Genomic DNA, 18,030 nt, shown 5'->3' with positions numbered 1-18,030 from the left:
GGTTTACAAAGACCAAAAACCCTTAAAACACAATATTATACACAGAGTACTATAAAGAAACTCATTTACATACAAACACATCAATAGATAGCACACAAGTAGTAATAGGAGGGGTACCTCCAATCAAACAAAAAGTGACAGGTCAGTGGGGTTGTGACTGTGGGGTTGTGGAAAACTGATGACGAACAACTTAGAGCCACCTACTTCTTTTTTTTTTGTTTAGAGCAGCCCTTCCCCAACCTGGTGCCCTCCAAAGGTGTTGGACTACGACGATCCATCATTGCAAGTCAGTATGTCCTATGGTCAGGAATGCTGGGACAGCAGGATGGGGAACGTAGGGCGGCGGCTCCAGGCAAGCCCCCCCTACCCCACCCCACTTACCTGCTCTGTTGTCGCTGGGCCCGGGCTTGAACCGAGCGCCCTGGTGCACCCGGAAGCAAGGCCACACCTGCAGCCTTGCTTCTGGGTGGACCCAGGGGCTCTCTTCAAGCCTGGGCCAGGTGACGACGGAGCAGATAAGAACCCCCCTTCCCCACCTGGCCCCTTACCTGGACCTGCCGCCACCACTGCACAAAGTGTGGCAGCTCCAGGCAACCCCCCTCCTGCCTGGCCCCTTACCTGGAGCCGCCACTGCACGAACTGTTGGGGTGGCAGCTCCAGGCAAGCCCCCCCCCGCACCCCACCACTTTCCTTCTCCGTCAAGGCCTGGCCTGTGCTTGAATCGAGCCCCCGAGTCCACCCAGAAGCAAGGCTGCAGGTGCGGACTTGCTTCCGGGCGGACCAGGGCGCTCGATCCAAGCCCGGGCCCAGCGACGACGGAGCAGGTAAGTGGGGTGGGCTGGGGTGGGGGCTTGCCCAGAGCTAGCGCCGCAGTTCGCACAGCAGCGGCAGCGGGTCCAGGTGAGGGCCCAGGCGGGAGGGGGGTTCTTACCTGCTCCGTCCTTGCAGTCCAACACCTTTGGAGGGCACCGGGTTGGGGAAGAGCTGCTCTAAACAAAAAAAGAAGTAGGCGGCTCTAAGCTGTTCGTCATCAGTTTTCCACAACGCCACAGCCACCTCTGCATATCCTAATCTCCATCCTGTCCTCATGGTTTATCTGCTTTGGCAGAATGAGAATTTCACTGGGACTTTCTGCCTCCTTATGGAGGATGTGGCGTTAAGGTTGGTGAGCCTTAACTCCCAATTTCCCCGCGTTTTGGTGCTTGATGGAAAAGTGTACGTACTTAACGTTGTTTCATAAACCGTAGGTTTTTGTTTTTTGAATTTCATGACTTTTTGTAAAGGATGACCAGAGCCCTGCCCTCTTTTAAATGTGGTCACTGTAGTATAGCTCCTGCAGCTTTAACTGTTGTGATGAAGAGGGAATTTCACCAGGTTCTACATATAAACAAATGACACCTGCTGAAATTCCCTTTTCTATGCAACTGTTAAAGATACAGGAGCGCTGTCCTCCGTTCCATATGGCTAGGGTGACTATATAAAAGGAGGACAGGGCTCCTGTACCTTTAACAGTTTCTTACGGACGTTTTTCACGCCCGAGAAGCAGAGGTGGAGGGTGGACACTTAGAAAACTGTTTCTTTATACAATTTAATAAAAAGCAACAAACCAAGGTGTCATCTTAAAGTTAACCAAATAGTACTTCTTCACCATGGCTAGGCAAAGCATACGTCTAAATGCAAAGAAAAGGAAACTGGAAACATGATTTTGGAGAACTAAGATGCTAAAACAATTAGCACTTACAATTTGCAAACACTGAAACACAAAGACAAGCAAAAAAGGGGTGTGAGTGGAGAAAACGCCGATAGACGTTGTGTGATTTGCAATCGCACAAGAAGGCAAGTCAAATTCCCACTCTGAACGCTGTGTTAGGGTGACCATATGGAAAGGAGGACAGGGCTCCTGTACCTTTAACAGTTCCATAGAAAAGGGAATTTCAGCACATGCCCTGTGTATGCATGCAGCCACTGGTGGAATTCCCTCTTCATCACAACAGTTAAAGCTGCAGGCGCTCTACTAGAGTGACCAGACACAAAGGAGGACAGCGCTCCTGCAGCTGTAACTGTTGTGATGAAGAGGGAATTCCACCAGTGGCTGCATGCATACAAACGACATGTGCTGAAATTTCCTTTTCAATACAACTATTAAAGATGCAGGAGCCCTGTCCTCCTTTCCATATGGTCACCCTAGCTGTGTTCACCATGCCTGGATCAACCCCCGCAAAGATACTTTGTAACTAAACAAAACGACAATTCTCCTGCTGCAGCTTTTGCCTGTGTTTTCTCAAAAGTGTGTGCTTTTGTGTGTGTGTGTGTGTGTAGTGCTTAAGGAGGCGCACACTCTGTCTCCCATGCTGTTGAACTTTGAAACTGATGTTTTTTGTCAATGAATACTCAGTTGCTCTTTGCAGATGTTGGGGGTGGGGAAACGTAGGCCTTTCCTAAATTCTGTGTTAGGCTTTCCTCCTCATCCCTCATTTATCCTTCATCTGTTGCGCTGGGGGTAATACATGTTTGCTACCATACATTGGTGAAATTCCCTTTTCGGCGCATTTACAAACTTATCCCACAACTATGGGATGCACCTGTTAAAGATACAGAAACATTAGATTATACCTGTCCACATTTGGAATTTTCAGTCGTGGGATAAGTTTGTAAATGCACTGAAAAGGGAATCTCACCTATGGACATGGGTTCAGTTAATGGGCTGGAGCTGCTCCCCTGGCTCCTCCAGGCATCGAAGGTCCCATTCCTGAGGGGGGCCGCTGAGATTCATTTTGAATATGTACCTACCGACTAGTTGATTTTATGGCCTGTTGCATGTAAGGTAAGGGCATCTTCCTAGGTCTGGGAATTGGGACTTCCTACCTGACTTTTCCTCCCACCTCTACAGGAAAGTTCAGAGCTTTGGGAGACTTACACGCAACTGATGTTCTTGCGCCTCCATGAAATCCCACAGCAGCCGCCTTGCTGGGTAGCTGGTCACACCCAGGTCCTGCAAGAGAAAGATGGACAACAGGTCAACAACTGGCGGATCCAATCCAGGATGACTGAGAACGTGTCGACGTTTTAGGGGAGATCCAGGGCAGGCAGAAGGGAGACAACACACTCAGCATCGCCTAACAGATTAGGGTAGCGCTTCGGAGATCAGGCAGATGCCTTCAGCTTTATCTGTGTAAAACACACTTCTGTGAAAGTGGAATTCCATTTTTAAAAAAGAAAAGAGCGTGGATCACACAAGTCAGCCCACTTGTGGCATTGAGAAAAGACAGGGGGGGCGGCAGAGCGTGGTCTACCTGGGGGAGACTGGCCTGTTTCCAGTGGACCACAGAGGGCTTGGCAGCGCTTCTGACTCCTGTAATTCAGGCTGCACTTGCTGGGCCCAGGGTGTACGCATTTCGTTCAGTCTTTCTGCCTGTGTTTTGCATGTTGTCAGGTGTCTTTCGTTCCATCATCCACTCATTGAAAAAATCAATACTTTTTTTAAGAAAGTCCAAGAATTTCATCCCATTTACACTAATGCCCGTTAGCATAGATCTAATAAAGTGCATTAGTGATGCCTATTTATGCAAGTGTGATTTGGTGCAAATCCCCACAAAAAGAAAAAGTGGTTTGAAAAAGGCAGTTCAGAATTATGCACACTTTTAGTACATTTCTTCGTTCTCTCCTGCAGAAAACGAAGATAAGTTTGGTGATTTTATATGAGCGATGGCAAAAGAGCTGCGGCCAGGTGCATGCGATTAACTTCTGGCATGAAAGAGGTGTCATCGAAATAGGGCTCTTCCCTCCTGCCCCAGGACGTGCCCTGCCTTCCCCCCTGCAAAGCTGCCCCAATTTTGACTTCACTTGTGGCAGAACCCCCTAACCCATGAAATCTCCTCCAGTGCCTGTGGGAGAAGCAAAGCCCCCGATTCCCCGCTGGCCCTCTCTCTCCAGAGCCACCAGCTGACACTTCCCAAGATGGGACCCTAAATTGTTGTTAAGATGTGAGACAGAAGATGAACAAGTAAAAGACTGTATGACAAAACGGGCACAAAATATTGGGCATAATATCTTAATGGAAGAATGGGAAAATATGTGGGGAAAGGGTTTAAAATTTACACAATGTGCAAATCTTCAAGAGAATTTGTATAAGATGATGTACAGATCGTATATGTCACCTGTAAAATTAGCTAAAATGTTTAAAGGGGCTTCAAGTAAATGTTGGAAATGTAAAAAAGAAGAAGGAACCTTTTATCGTCTTTGGTGGACTTGTAAAAAAGCCAAGACCTTTTGGACTCAAATCCCTCCTTAATCCAAAAAACATTAAAGAAATGAAACCAGAAGCTTTCTTACTTGCAGTAATGGACAAACAAATAAAAGAGAAGGGGGAAATGCTTTTTCGTATTGGGTGACGGCAGCAAGATTGCTATTCGCACAGAACTGGAAAAATGAAATAACACCAAAAATGAATGCATTGATGTTGAAGATGTTGGAACTTGCAGAGATGGAAAAACTTACAGCGATGTGGGGAAAGGGAGGAAAGAAGCATAACTCTGTGAATCCAATGTAGGAGATTTTAATAAATTATAAGATCATAAGAAAAATTGAATTGGATATATAAAGGGTGATGAAGAAATTAATCAGCATTTTTGGCATGAAGAGGGCAAAAGAAAAATATACTTTAACCTCACCCTTAAGTGCTTTTAGTGTAATTGTAGTTGTTATATGTATACCCTTGTTTGTATGTACCATGTGGGATGTTTGCTTAGATGCTGTTGGGAAAAAATAAAAAATTTAAACCACCAAGATGGAACCCTTCTTACCTTGCGCCACGTTGGATTGATGATGCTCATCATGAGCAGCGGTGGGTGGAAGACGGTGTGGGGAGGGGGAAGGGGGTCAGCTCTCTGGGATGGGGGGAAGGGAGGGGAGGGAAGGGAAGCCTAAACTATTAACAACTAAGTTCGCAACTAATAACCTATCCAAATATTAAACTTTAACTTTAAAATTACAAAGAAAAATGAACAATAAATGCTGGTAGCACTAGAAACACTAAACAGCCACACTCCCACGCCAATCCGCCACACTCCCACACTAATCCGCCACACTCTCTCAAGACACCAACGGTCTCTCGGGGTTGGAATCCTGCGTCACCACGGCTGCTAGAACTCCGGCATTGTGGAGAATCCGGCTCTGGACTGGATGGGATTTTGATATAGGCAGTGACCACCATGGGCAACCACAGGGGGGTGAAGGGGGCCTTCTACCCCACCCCACCCTCACCCCCCACTGACCCATGAGCCATAATCCTAGCCATGGATCCTTTGAGTTGCAATAGAAAGGAAGGTTTAAAGCACTTGTTGTGAGAGATCAATGGGTTTTCTGCCTAAATGTATTGTTTTGATTATTCCTCGCCTCTATTATACGATATATCTGACATGATTAATTGGAATGTTTGGTCTAATGGCTTAATACTGCAATTTTCATCCTTCTATAAGAATTTCAGGGAACTCTACATTGAAGGAAATGTAACCAAAAGAATTGACCTTGGTGCGATAGATGATAGATGAATATAAGGGAGAGGGGGAAAAGTCTAAATCAATAGGTGCCCTAGAAGGAAACTAGGGGGCTGTCTAGATGCCTTCTTTGCCCCGTGGTGCCTGTGCAGTGGTGCTGCATTGATTATTCAACGCAGTCCCCAACATCACAAGCACAGCAACCCTTTGCGACAGTAATTGGTGATCATTTCTTCAGCACTGCTAAGGTGATGGTGTTAATATCTGCAGGAGTCCCTATGCAGACCTGAATGAAGGGAATTCAGCTGCCTGATGAGCGAGTCCAGGAACTGCTCTCTGAGGGTGACACTTCATTCAGCGGATGAAGTGCATCTGGAAGCCCACTTTTCTTATGCTATACAACACTTGTTTCTCTTTCAGGGGGCCCAAGACTCCTTGCAACAGGAATCTGGTTGAATGTCAACCTGTATCTTCCTTTTCATACAATTCTACTACTTTTTACTTATTTACATATTTATCATTAAACACCTGTCATTTGCATTTCATCATAAGACCTCTTATATTGTCTTAAGACAGATGGATTAGTCTTGTCAGAATCAGCTGTTTCCAACAAATCCATTGAATAGGATAAAGAATAGAATAAATCCAGGAGACGAGGTCTATAGCCAGCTGCATTTTCTCGTCTCCCCCCATTTTATCTATGGGGACCAATATTGCCCCCTCCACTCTGCTGGGACTTTTCAGGAACACTTCAGTGCAAATAAAGTGTGATGCCAGTACTGGTGCCCACCATTCAACAACGACCTTTAATTAATGGGGTGGGGGGATACGCTGGGCTGCGTTGCTTTTCACTGGCACAATGAGTGACTTAATTCCATCCGCTATCACAGACGGCCATTGGCCAGCAATGGAGGGAGCAAGTCAGTCCGTTCAAAATCCTTGGACTGTTGCCCCCCAAAGTCCTCCCACGTTGTTCGTGTAACACGGCAGTCCAGTTCTTGTGAGGAATGACCCTCCCTATCGGTCACCGCCTTCCAGAGGGTTGTGAGTTCACGAGCAATGCTCCTGCTGACTCCTTCCAGCCTTCCTTAATAAAAGCCTCCTCCTCCTTTTTTTATCATTTTATAAATCATTATTACTTATGTCTAAAAGAGGGCAGGGATATTTACTTGATTGGCATTCTGAACCAGCTTAAACCACTTCCGAAGGCATTGAGGCAGCGTGGTGTAGTGGCTAGAGTGTTGGGCTGGGACTCAGGAGATCTGGTTTCCCCACTCAGGCATGAAACTCACAGGCTAAGTTTGGGCCAGTCCCTCACTCGCAACCTGACCTACCTCACAGGGTTGTGGTGAGGATAAAATGGAGAGGAGGAGGAGGACTATGTGAGCTGCCTTGGGTTCTTTGCAAGAGGAAGAAAGGTAGAATAATAATAATAATAAAAATAATAATTTTTTGCCCGGTTTGAATGGATTCAATCCTATGCCTTTTTTTAAGCAGTTCAAAGTCATGTTAAGACACCATCCTACCCGTTCCAGCCTCGATGGTCGGAAGCCTCTGAATGTAGAAGCTCACAAGTATCCCATGGAGAGCCAGAGACATGGCGGGAGTAATTTCCGCCTCCCTCTCCTCCCTCTCTGCCCTTTCATGAGATCGGCTTGTTTGCCCGTCTAGCTGGGACGCTTTGGAGGGGGTGGGAAGGAGGCTGGAAAAGCCTCAGGATAACCTCCATCCTGACCTCCCCAATCCCCTCCCCTCTGCCCCGCCCACTGGGGGAGTTCCTGACCTCGGAGAGGCATCAGTCATGGTTCTTTCTGTGTTGGCTGCAAGGAGGAAGGAGGGGGGGGCAGAGGATTGATTCCAGATCTGAGGTCAGAGCGCTGCCTTCCATGATCCTGGAATCATCAGTCTCCTGTGGCCCCCCAGACACTGTCTAGGGAGCATAGAATTGTTCCCTTACACTACTGCTTTGTAACCATTTAAAATGGTATTGACAACTGATGGGGCCCAGGACATGCTCCATATACCATTTTCAAACCGCCTTCAAAGTGTCATTCCCTGCTCGGTGTAGATCTGGCCTGAGGCTGAAATGGTGATTTACAACAACCCTGCAATGCAGTCCAGGGTTCTAAAGAGTATTCAGAGTCATTAATGGCCAGCAGGCAGTACAGCTGCCACTAATAGCACAGGCGGTAGGAGCCTGCACAAGTTCAGGAGAGGCCCGAGGCCCAGTGATGGCATCCCAGAATCAGGCCTACATTCCTATGTTAGTCCTCCTCCAGTCGTACCATGATGGGCATAACTCAGGGGAATTGCACACCCACCGCCCCTCTTTTGTGGGGGTTGCAGCTGCATGCCGGTCGCAAAATGATGAGACATCTGACTTTCCCACAAGGCAAAGCCGCAGTTCTAGATGCCATCACAAACTGCCTGAATGTGACTCAACTGGTGTAGCCTGAACAATTCAGGGGATGAACCCATGTGCTTCAAATTTGGTATACCTAAATCCCTACTTAGGACCTACCATGGTGCTAAGTTTTATGTTTGTTTAAGTAATTTCCTTCCCTTTTGGGAAAACTTCTCAAGCCTCTAGTCCTCAACGAGGTAAGAGAATTATAAAAAAACCTCCTAAAAATCTGGGGATGAACCCATATGCTTCAAACATGGCATACCTACAGCCCTGCTTAGGACCTACAATGGTGCTAATTATTATGCCTGTACCTGTAATTTCATTTCTTTTTTGGTAAATTTTCAAGCTTCTAGTTCTCAACGAGGGTTGAGAATTTTAAAGAACTCCTAAAAATCAGGCGATGAACCCATCTGCTTCAAACGTAGCATACCTAAATCTCTACTTAGGACCTACCATAGTGCCAAGTTACATGTCTGTACCTTTAAAAATGGCAGCGTATTTTTTTAAATTTTTTTTTAAAAACTCAAACTTTTAAAAATTCCTAAAAATCAGAGGATGAACAAATAGGCTTCAAACCTGGCATGCCTAAACCCCTACTGAAGCTCTACCATGGTGCTAATTTGTTTGTTTGTTTCTGTAATTTCATTTCTTTTTTAGGAAACTTCCTTCTCAAGCTTCTAGTCCTCAACGAGGTTTGAGAATTTTAAAGAACTCCTAAAAATCTGGGGATAAACCGATATGCTTCAAACTTGGCATACCTAAATTCCTACTAAAGACCTACAATGTTGCCAAGTTACATGTCTTTACCTCTAAAAATAACAGCGTATTTAAACATTTTTTTTAAAAAAACTCAATTTTTTAAAAAATCCTGAAAATCAGGGGATGACTCCATATGCTTCAAACTTGGCATGCCTAATGCCCTACATAGGACCTACCATGGTGCTAATTTTTATGTTTGTTTCAGTAATTTCCTTCCCTTTTGGGGGAAACTTCTTAAGCCTCTAGTCCTCAACGAGGTTGGAGAATTAAAAAAAACTCCTAAAAAACTGGGGATGAACCCATATGCTTCTAACCTGGCATACCTAAAGCCCTGCTAAGGATCTAGCATGTTACCAAGTTACATGTCTTCACCTTTAAAAATGACAGAGTATTTAATTTTTTTATAAAAACCAAAACTCTCACTCAAAAAAAATTCCTAAAAATCAGAGGCTGAACCCATAGGCTTCAAACCTGGCATGCCTAAACCCCTACTAAAGCTCTACCATGGTGCTAATTTTTTTGTTTCTTTCTGTATTTTCATTTCTTTTTTAGGAAACTTCCTTCTCAAGCTTCTAGTCCTCAACGAGGTTTGAGATTTTTAAAAAACTCCAAAAAATCAGGGGATGAAGCCATATGCTTCTAACTTGGCATGCCTAAAGCCCTACTAAGGGCCTACCATGGTGCAAAGCTACATGTCTTTACCTTTTAAAATGACAGCATATTTTCATTTTTTTAAAAAAACCTCAAACTTTTTTAAAAACTCCCAAAAATCAGGCGATGAACCCATATGCTTCAAACTTGGCATTATGGAACATGGTTAGCAGCACTAACCATGGCTAAAAGTGTCATCTGACACATGTCTGTGGTTAACATGCTGAAATAATAGAGCCTCAAGTATAGAGTGGCCAAAATTGCCATGGCTGCTCTATACTGCGGGCAATTCCACTGCTCCAGACGGCTGCTTTGCCTAAGCGTCTGCAGAGGCCACCATTTTGCATAGTCGGCAAAGATTTTGATGCAGTTACATCTGATTGAACAGGCGCGTGTTAAACTCACATTTACTTCCTCATTGCCCGGCACTTCTTCCCTTTGTTGTGTCATGATATCGATGTCGCTTGTTGATGATGCGTCCCGTTCGCTTGCTTTGGCCCGCTCATTCCCATGGCCGACACACTCAAAATGGCCGCTGGAGCTGTACTATAAAGAGGAGTCACCAACATGGCGGATGGCATTAGCCGGCACAGCAGACACACTCAAAATGGCCGCGAGCATGACAGGCCATGAGCCACTAGAGGAACGGAGGATTTCCCCGTAAAAACGTACATTTACGTGCTAGTCCACGCAAAAATGGCTGGCGCTACTGCATGGGCTCCTAATGCACAGACTTCCGGGATATGGGGCGGAGCAGTTGGAGGACTCAGGTGCTCCACGCACCTAGTGTGACCGTATGGAAAGGAGGACAGGGCTCCTGTATCTTTAACAGTTGCCTAGAAAAGGGAATGTCAGCAGGTGTCATTTGTATATATGGAGAACCTGGTGAAATTCCCTCTTCATCACCACAGTTAAACATGCAGGAGCTATACTAGACTGAGCAGATTTAAAAGAGGGCAGGGCTCCTGCAGCTTTAACTGTTGTGATCAAGAGGTTCTCCATATATACGAATGACACCTGCTGACATTCCCTTTTCTAGGCAACTGTTAAAGATACAGGAGCCCTGTCCTCCTTTTCATAGGGTCACCCTATCCAATGGACACTTACCCAGTACTGGAAATCCCAGTAGGGGATTTCATAGAATCATAGAATAGCAGAGTTGCAAGGGGCCTACAAGGCCATCGAGTCCAACCCCCTGCTCAATGCAGGAATCCACCCTAAAGCATCCCTGACAGATGGTTGTCCTTTACTCAAAAGTAAATCCCATTGATTTCAACTGCTAATTTGACCTGCTGCTCCTTGGTCTGTGCTTGGAGGGGAGAGAAACAGAGGGAAGGGGGCTGGAAAGATTTCCCCTCTTTCTGCGCCCTTTTCCTAAGCACAGACCAAGGGGCAGCGTGTAGCAATTGAAATCAATGGGATTTGCAGCAGCAACCCTCACCCACCTATATGCAAATTAAGTACACTGGACCTCCAGGGAAGAATGGAAGGTGAGGGGGGAGAGACTCTTTAGATCTGTGTGTGTGTTTAACTGCAAAGGAACACGTTCCTCCGTAGGTCCGGAACAGCCTCTTCAAAGGCTGGTCAGTTTCAGGCGCGGATTGAGAGACTAGCTCTGGTGCCAATAAAAGTGATTAAAATCTTTATAAATTCTCATCTGTGTCCAGAATGTTCGATGTTTCGGATTAATAATACTCCTTCCTCAGGAGCTGACACTGGAAACCTTATTCTTATATGTTAAATATTTTCTGGAGCCTTTTTCCTTTTTGAGCGTTCGCCTGAACTGCCTCTAATCAAAGAATTCCGGCTCGTAGTACTTTTATCTGCACCAGAGCTAGTCTCTCAATCCGCCCCTGGTCAGTTTCACCCAAAATGTCTTGTCAGTTTCAAGCGAAGTCCTTTGGCTGCTTCTGAATCAGTGTCCCTGTTGTGTAGAGATAAAAGATTTCCTCACCTCTCAGTCCATAGGAGTGGATTATGCCATTGCCTGCCCTTGTTCAAAACTCTACCTAGGGAAAACAACAAGGCAATTGAAGACTAGAATAGGGGAATATCTTTATAATTTGAGACATAACAAAATTGAAGCCCCGCTGGCTAGTAACATTCACCCGAATCTATCCTGTTGTGGGCCATTGAAAAAACTAGAGGAAGTGAAGCCACTCTTAGCAGGAGAGAACTCTATTGGATTCTATCTCTGAAGTCCCTCACTCCAGGAGGGCTCAATGATACTTTAGAATTAATTGCACACAATTAATCACTGTTAACTTACCGTTGACCCTTTGATCACCATTCAGGGTTAAATCACACCATCACGACTCAGCTGAACACTATAAAATCAACCCGCACCTTCCCTAATGCATCAGGGCTTGTTCACACATACGCACCCAAAAAATTTAGTTCTGATAGCAGGACTCACAACAAACGCTGAGGCTTTTTAATCAAGCGAATTGTGTTTGCAGTATTGCAGCTTGCCCGTCTGTTTTCTTATAACAGGTCGCTCAAAATATGTATATGTAATGGGTATTGTTAATCTTGTTGCTAGATTTTGCTGCATAACTAATTAGATTCTTTGAGTTGACTGTATGTTATGGTCTTAACAGCTATCGATGCAGTTTGAAAAAAGGACTAGAATGTATTCCATGTTTGAAAAAGAGCATTTTATGACTTTTAATTTGTTGTGTATTACCTTTTAAAAAATACACTACATGTATAGTATGGAAGCGTTCTCCGTGGGGGTGGGGATCCTGCATCTCCCCACCTTTTTCTTTTCTTTTTTAACAATGGGGGGGTCCAGTTTTTATTGGGAGCCCCCACATGGGAAAGGAGGGCTTAATCCTCTCAGTAACTGTGATTTGCCTCTCAATTCCTCTGCCATTGGAGGTCCTGGTGCTGCATTTGAAGTCTCCTCCTCCCTACACTGGGAGTTGAGATGGTCACTTGCTACCTCGCTTTGCTCCCCCACCCCAGACACCCACCCCGTTTCCCCCCCCCCTTTTTAAAATTGCAAAAATTAAGACTGAAATCCTCAGCATAGAATGGTGCACCCTTGAAAGATCAGACAGCAGCTTGTGGATACTCCTGGACCATACCTGCTCAGGTGATGGTTGGCCAGGTGTGCTTTTCCTCAGCATGGAGTACTGCACCCATAGAACGGTGCACTCAGCATAGAATGGTGCACCCTTGAAAGATCAGGACAGCAGCTTGGGGATACTCCTGGACCATACCTGGTCAGGTAATAGTTGTGGCCAGGTGTGCTTTTCCCTGGAATGGAATGGTGCACCCATCCCTGGTTCAGTTGGACCTCACCGTAATGCTTCGTGCATGGTGAACATCATGACTGGACTACTCTAACATGTCTGTAATCACTGGCGTTGTAAGAGACTTTACGAAATGGTGCTCTCCGGAAGGGGATATAGGACCCTGGGAATTGCACCTTCTCCAGAGACTATCCCCCCAATGGATGGGGAAATCAAACCAAAATCACACTGTTTTCTTTACAGCAAGGGAGGAGGTGGGAAAGGAGGGAGTAGCTGAGCCATCTCAGTTCCTGAATTCTATCTTCGATTGGTCTTTGGACCTTAAAGGAAACTGTAATATATGTTATGTGTTGGCACCTAGGGGCAACGTAGCAACCGTGTTTGTCTTAGAGTAGTTGGAACTGAGCTTGCTCCAGGCCTGATTTCCTATCTACATGCTGATAGGAGAAACTAAAGGGAGAGGAGTGTACTTTGGTTCAGTTTAATTTCTGCCTTGACAAATGTGAGCCGGTCTTGAGGCAAAACCTCCAAATTTTAATAAGAGACATTATTGTAGTTACAACTAGGTCTGTGCAAGCCTCGGGCCTCAGAAATTGAAATCCAAATTACGATGGTCATTTCGTAAGGGATCTGTTATTTTATCACGGAACCACCATTTCAATGCATAGTCCTTGGCCTCCTTAAAGAAGAAACCGCCTACGACTTTTGTATATCGCCCAGAGAGCTTCGGCTATGGGGCAGGATATAAATGTAATAAAGGAAATAAATAAATAAATAAATAAACAAATAAATGAAAAACTCCCAGCATACATTGCCTGGGAGGGCTGAGCCTACCAGAGCCCAGGGTCAGTGGGCACTCACGTCCTCCCTGCTGCCGCTGCAATCGCCCACTCACAAGCGTGATCGCCCACTCCCTGACGTGGTCCAGGACACTCCAGTTCCTGGAGGAGTTCTCGTGTGTTCTGCAGGCACCCCACAGCAGACTGCTTCTCCCAAAAGCCGAAGCAGACGTCTGCGTGGTGCCCGTGGAACACATGAGGTCCCCTCCAGGAACTGGAGTATCCTGGGGCGGATCCACACGTCGTTCCGAAATCGCTTGCTTGTGTCTGGAGTGCGCCCCGAAGCTCATCGGTGCACACAGGCGTACTTTCAAAGCGCCTTTTCCCGGCTTTTGGGCGCTGTTATTTAGTCCGTCTTAGGTCAGTTTAAGGCGTCCCTTCTTCCAAGGTGTGAATCAATTAGTCGCTCTTTCCTCCCTGCCCCGCCCCGCCCCGCTCCGCCCACCAGACTTACTTTGTTGCCTTTTGACTTCCTCTCCTCTTCCGATAATATTTCCTGTCCGAACAACACCATCCATCTTTAATCTGTAATCATCAACTTTTCCGCGTGCGAGGACAGGTGAGGTCGGTTCCATTTACCTCAGTCGTTTCCGCTTTTGGCTTTCTCATTTCTATTTTTTTTAAAATTTGTTCTGATCTATGCGCATCAATGCATATTCGTTTAAAAGGCTCTTTACAGAGCGCTGGTTAGTATAGGCAAAGCCCCAAATCCGGCGCGAAAAGCAGCCTCCATTTTTCCTCTGCACCTTTCGCGCGAGGGAGGGGGCAGGTATCCATTCTCCTAAGCCTTCCCTCTTTCGCCATTCCCAGTTTTAATTTTTTTCTAGGGTTCTGAGTTATGCGCATAAGTGCATATACGTTTAATATTCTCCATACAGAGCGCAGCGGACTCTGTGTATCGTGTATAGGCGCACAGCACACGCAAGTGTGCTTTAAACTCTATGGGCAAGGGTCAATTCTGGTGCGAAAAGCAGCCATTTTTCCTATTCACCTTTCGCGCGAGGGAGGGGGAGGCGGAGGCGGCAGGTGGCAGGTATCCATTACCCTCAGTCGCCATTCCCAGTTGTAATTCTTTTTTAATTTATTTATATTCCCCCTTTTCCCCCTTTACAGAGCGCCGGCTAGTATAGGCAAGCCCCAAATCTGGCGCGAGAAGCAGTCTCCATTTTTCCTCTTCGCATTTTTCCAGCGAGGGAGGGGGGAGGGTGCAGGTATACATTATCCTCAGTCGTTCACTCTTTTGGCTTTCTCATTTGTAATGTTACTAGTTTCTTTAGAAGAAAATGATGCTGTTTAAATGTCTAGATCTTGAAATGTAATTAATATTAAGTTTCTCCCCTCCACACACAAACCCACCCCGCCCCTACATAGATTATTGCAAGCTTTTGCATGCCTTTCTCATAAAATAACAGTGTTCCTTTTCTGCTGCTGAAGTTTACATGTATCTCTTAGAACTGATATTTCAGTTCAGGAACTTTACCTACTTTTGTATAGTTCTTCATATTTCAGGTAATGGTTTTATGAGGAGAGTTATTCCAAGTGCAATACTTTTAAAAGTTGCTTTATGTTTGGTCACATATTAAAAACCTACATTCTGTTAGCAATTCTGCTAAGTGATCATTGGCCTAACATTAAAACCAAATCAAGGAGTTAACGAGTTTAAGCAAGAGTTATCTTTCTTAATTCATAATATTATAAATATTTTTATTCTTCATAATCCTTAGATCTGAGAATGGCAAGTGGCAGTAAGGGCCGAGGCACCTCATGGCGTCACCCAGAAATTCTCGATTTGCTTGTCGTATGGGGGGAAGAAAAACTTCAGGAGCAACTGAGGGCAACCCATCGGAACATTGATTCATTTGAAGTCATAGCGCAGGAACTACAAAAGAGGGGGCACAACCGAACAGCTGTAGAGTGCAGGAGGAAAAGCAAAGCTATGAGACTTGAGTACCGCAGAGTCATCAGGCACAATGCAAAGTCAGGGAACAATGCAACCACATGTCCCTACTTCTCACAGCTACACAGCATTCTCAGGGGTGAGGCTACAATGAGACCTAAGCGTGTAGTATCAAGTTTAGAAATTAGAAGGACCATGCCGTCATCAGGCAGCAGCAGCAGCTCATCCGGAAGTTCATCGAACATCAGTTATGGGTCCTCACAGGAAGAAGAAAATGTGCCTCTGGAAACGGTGAATACTGAAGACCTTTACAATGGTGAGTATTTTTTTCATTAATATTATATTTCTCCCTTACCTACAGGAGAAGTGTGTATTAAGTATTGCTTTTTTAAACTTCTCACAGATGAACAGGTCAGCATGGATTCGGATCCAAATATGAGCTGCACAGTGACAGATCAAGAGCAAGCGCCGATTACTGTGGAGCAAGGTTTGGATCTGTTAAAGATGGGCTGACAATGTTTTGGGGTTTGAACCTGTTTTCCCCGGGGTAGCATTGGCTACGAGTAATCATATGTTTTCCAATGCGATAATCACATTTAATAATGCTGTTACTTTTTATTCCTGTGTTTTTTAAAAGCATTCTAATGTAGAATATTAACATTGTAACTATTTATATTCCTCAATTTTATAACAAGAACCAGTGTGAACATGTCAACGATGGAAAGAGAAGCTGAGTTCATCTTTTTCGACTGATATTCACAGAAACAGCCTCACCAGCAGCACTGCAGCTGATGCACAACAGCAAGCATCCCAGCACCCTGGAACTGGTAAATCTTCCATGAGACCATCCATCATATTTTATGTTCTAGAAATTAATATTCTAAGTCATGATAATGCCAACAACCACTACCTCTAACTTCAATTCCTTTTTTTTCTTATCAGACACAGGGATTCCAAATACACAGGCCACTTTGTCGCCTGCCACAAGGCTTGCGATGATTAGAAATCGAAAAACCCGACGTACAGCAAATGATATTGCTGACCGGTTAATGCAGCACTGTTCGTCAGAAAGTGCTAAAACAAGAGCAATGATGCAGGAAGATTCAATTTTTTTTAATGATTTCTTACGCAAGTCCTTGGAATCAGATGAGGAATACAAACGCGACAGGAAGATCCTGATAAACTCTATTGCACATCACTCATCTATTTTGGAACGCCTGGTTGATAAAATTCCAGATGCCAACAGCATGGTGCGACACAGGAATATCCAGGCTGCAGAAATAGCAGAGATTCAAAGTGCCGCTCAGCAAGTAAATGCTGAGATTCTTGAAAATGAGGAAATTATGTCTAATAATTCCTCATCTGCTACATCTACTCCCAAAAGAGGTGTAGAAAATCCTGAGCGTCCAAGACGGCTGATTAAACGTCCCTTAGTGTTTTCTCCATAACTGTCAAAGTAGTGTGGAAGTAACCTAAAACTTGTTAAATGTTAATGTATCTGATTTATGATGTTGTTAAAGGGTTGCTGTACTTGTAATGTTTTTTTTTTTTTTTTTTTTGTATTTAGCACGTTTACCTTTAGTAGTTTAATGGTACTTTAGCAGATGCTGTAAGTCCCAGAGGGCTTATAAAACCTCCTATTGTGTTTTCACCATCACTATAATATTACTCAGGTAACCACTTTTAACGTGTTAAATATTTTTGGAGTTGGTAAATGCTTCGTTTAAACTGTGGTTCTACTGTAATAGTTCTAATTTTGTTTTAAAAAAATTATGTTAGGGCTTTAAGGCGTACAAGACAAAAGTGTTAGTGTTACTCTATAAAACTTCGGCTTTACTGCATTGTAAGTATTATAACTACAATAAAGGAGATAAGACTTTTATGTTTTCTTTGCAACAACTTTTTTTGTAAGTGCATGGTAATATACTTTTTTATAATGTACAGTTCTTTCATTTCTTTAATACAACATAATAAAGTTATGTTTTAAAATAAAAAAATATATTTACAAAATAGTTTTTGATCACTGATCATTTTGGAGGGGCTTGTGCTGGTGGACCCTCTTGGAGCACCTGGACGGTGCGTTTCAGCTGCCGATTGTCCTCCTCTAATAAGGAGACTCTCCTTTGCAAGCGACGCACTATGAATAGAGTAAGTATAACCGTTAATATTCCATGCAGGAAAGAGGTTATTCACAATTCACACTTTAATTAATTTATTTTTTTAAAAAAAACATATTTACTTGTTCTTTTAAACGAACCCTCCAGCCGGAGGACAGCTTGCAGCACTGGGTCACTGCTGGATGTTGGCCCTGACTGCTCAGCTGCAGGAGGATCGAGGGTGGATATCCCTGAAAGGGGAAGCATGTACTTTTAGTTATGAAAAAAGGGATCTTCACTCATTACCTTCATGTCTTAAATTATTCTACAGTTTCTTGGAATCAGGGATAGACCTGGGTCCTCAGCAACTGCTGGTGATGCTGCCTCAGCAACTGCTGGTGACACTGGTGGATCTTCCCCTTGCTGCTGGCTGTGAGCTGGCTGCATGTCTGAAAAGTAGACAAAGAAGTAGTACATAAGAGTATTTAACAATTGCTAATGTTTAAGTTTGGCAATAGAAAGTCATAGCTATTTTATTCCATTAAAATATTATTTTAAATAAAGTTAAAGATAATGATATACTCTCAAATTTCCCAAAACTTAAGTACCATAAATACAGAGAGCACTAC

At 44.4% G+C, this 18,030-nt stretch overlaps 1 protein-coding gene across 1 annotated transcript in view; it reads right to left on the bottom strand.

The window, feature by feature from the left end:
* Nucleotides 1–4,832, bottom strand: part of LOC134411230 (maestro heat-like repeat family member 5) — a 126,730-nt gene extending 121,898 nt beyond the window's left edge. Inside the window, exons 1-3 of the mRNA XM_063144944.1 lie at nt 4,803–4,832; nt 2,918–2,992; nt 1,742–1,753 (exon numbers count right to left, since the gene is read on the bottom strand). Coding sequence (XP_063001014.1) covers nt 1,742–1,753; nt 2,918–2,992; nt 4,803–4,832 — 117 coding nt within the window. The remainder of the gene's footprint in view (nt 1–1,741; nt 1,754–2,917; nt 2,993–4,802) is intronic.
* Between the last annotated feature and the right edge of the window lie 13,198 nt (nt 4,833–18,030).

Source organism: Elgaria multicarinata, chromosome 19, assembly GCF_023053635.1.
Source record: "Elgaria multicarinata webbii isolate HBS135686 ecotype San Diego chromosome 19, rElgMul1.1.pri, whole genome shotgun sequence".
NCBI classification, from domain to species: domain Eukaryota; kingdom Metazoa; phylum Chordata; class Lepidosauria; order Squamata; family Anguidae; genus Elgaria; species Elgaria multicarinata.
Note: the sequence above shows the minus strand (reverse complement) of the source record. Positions and strands in the feature narration are given on the sequence as shown.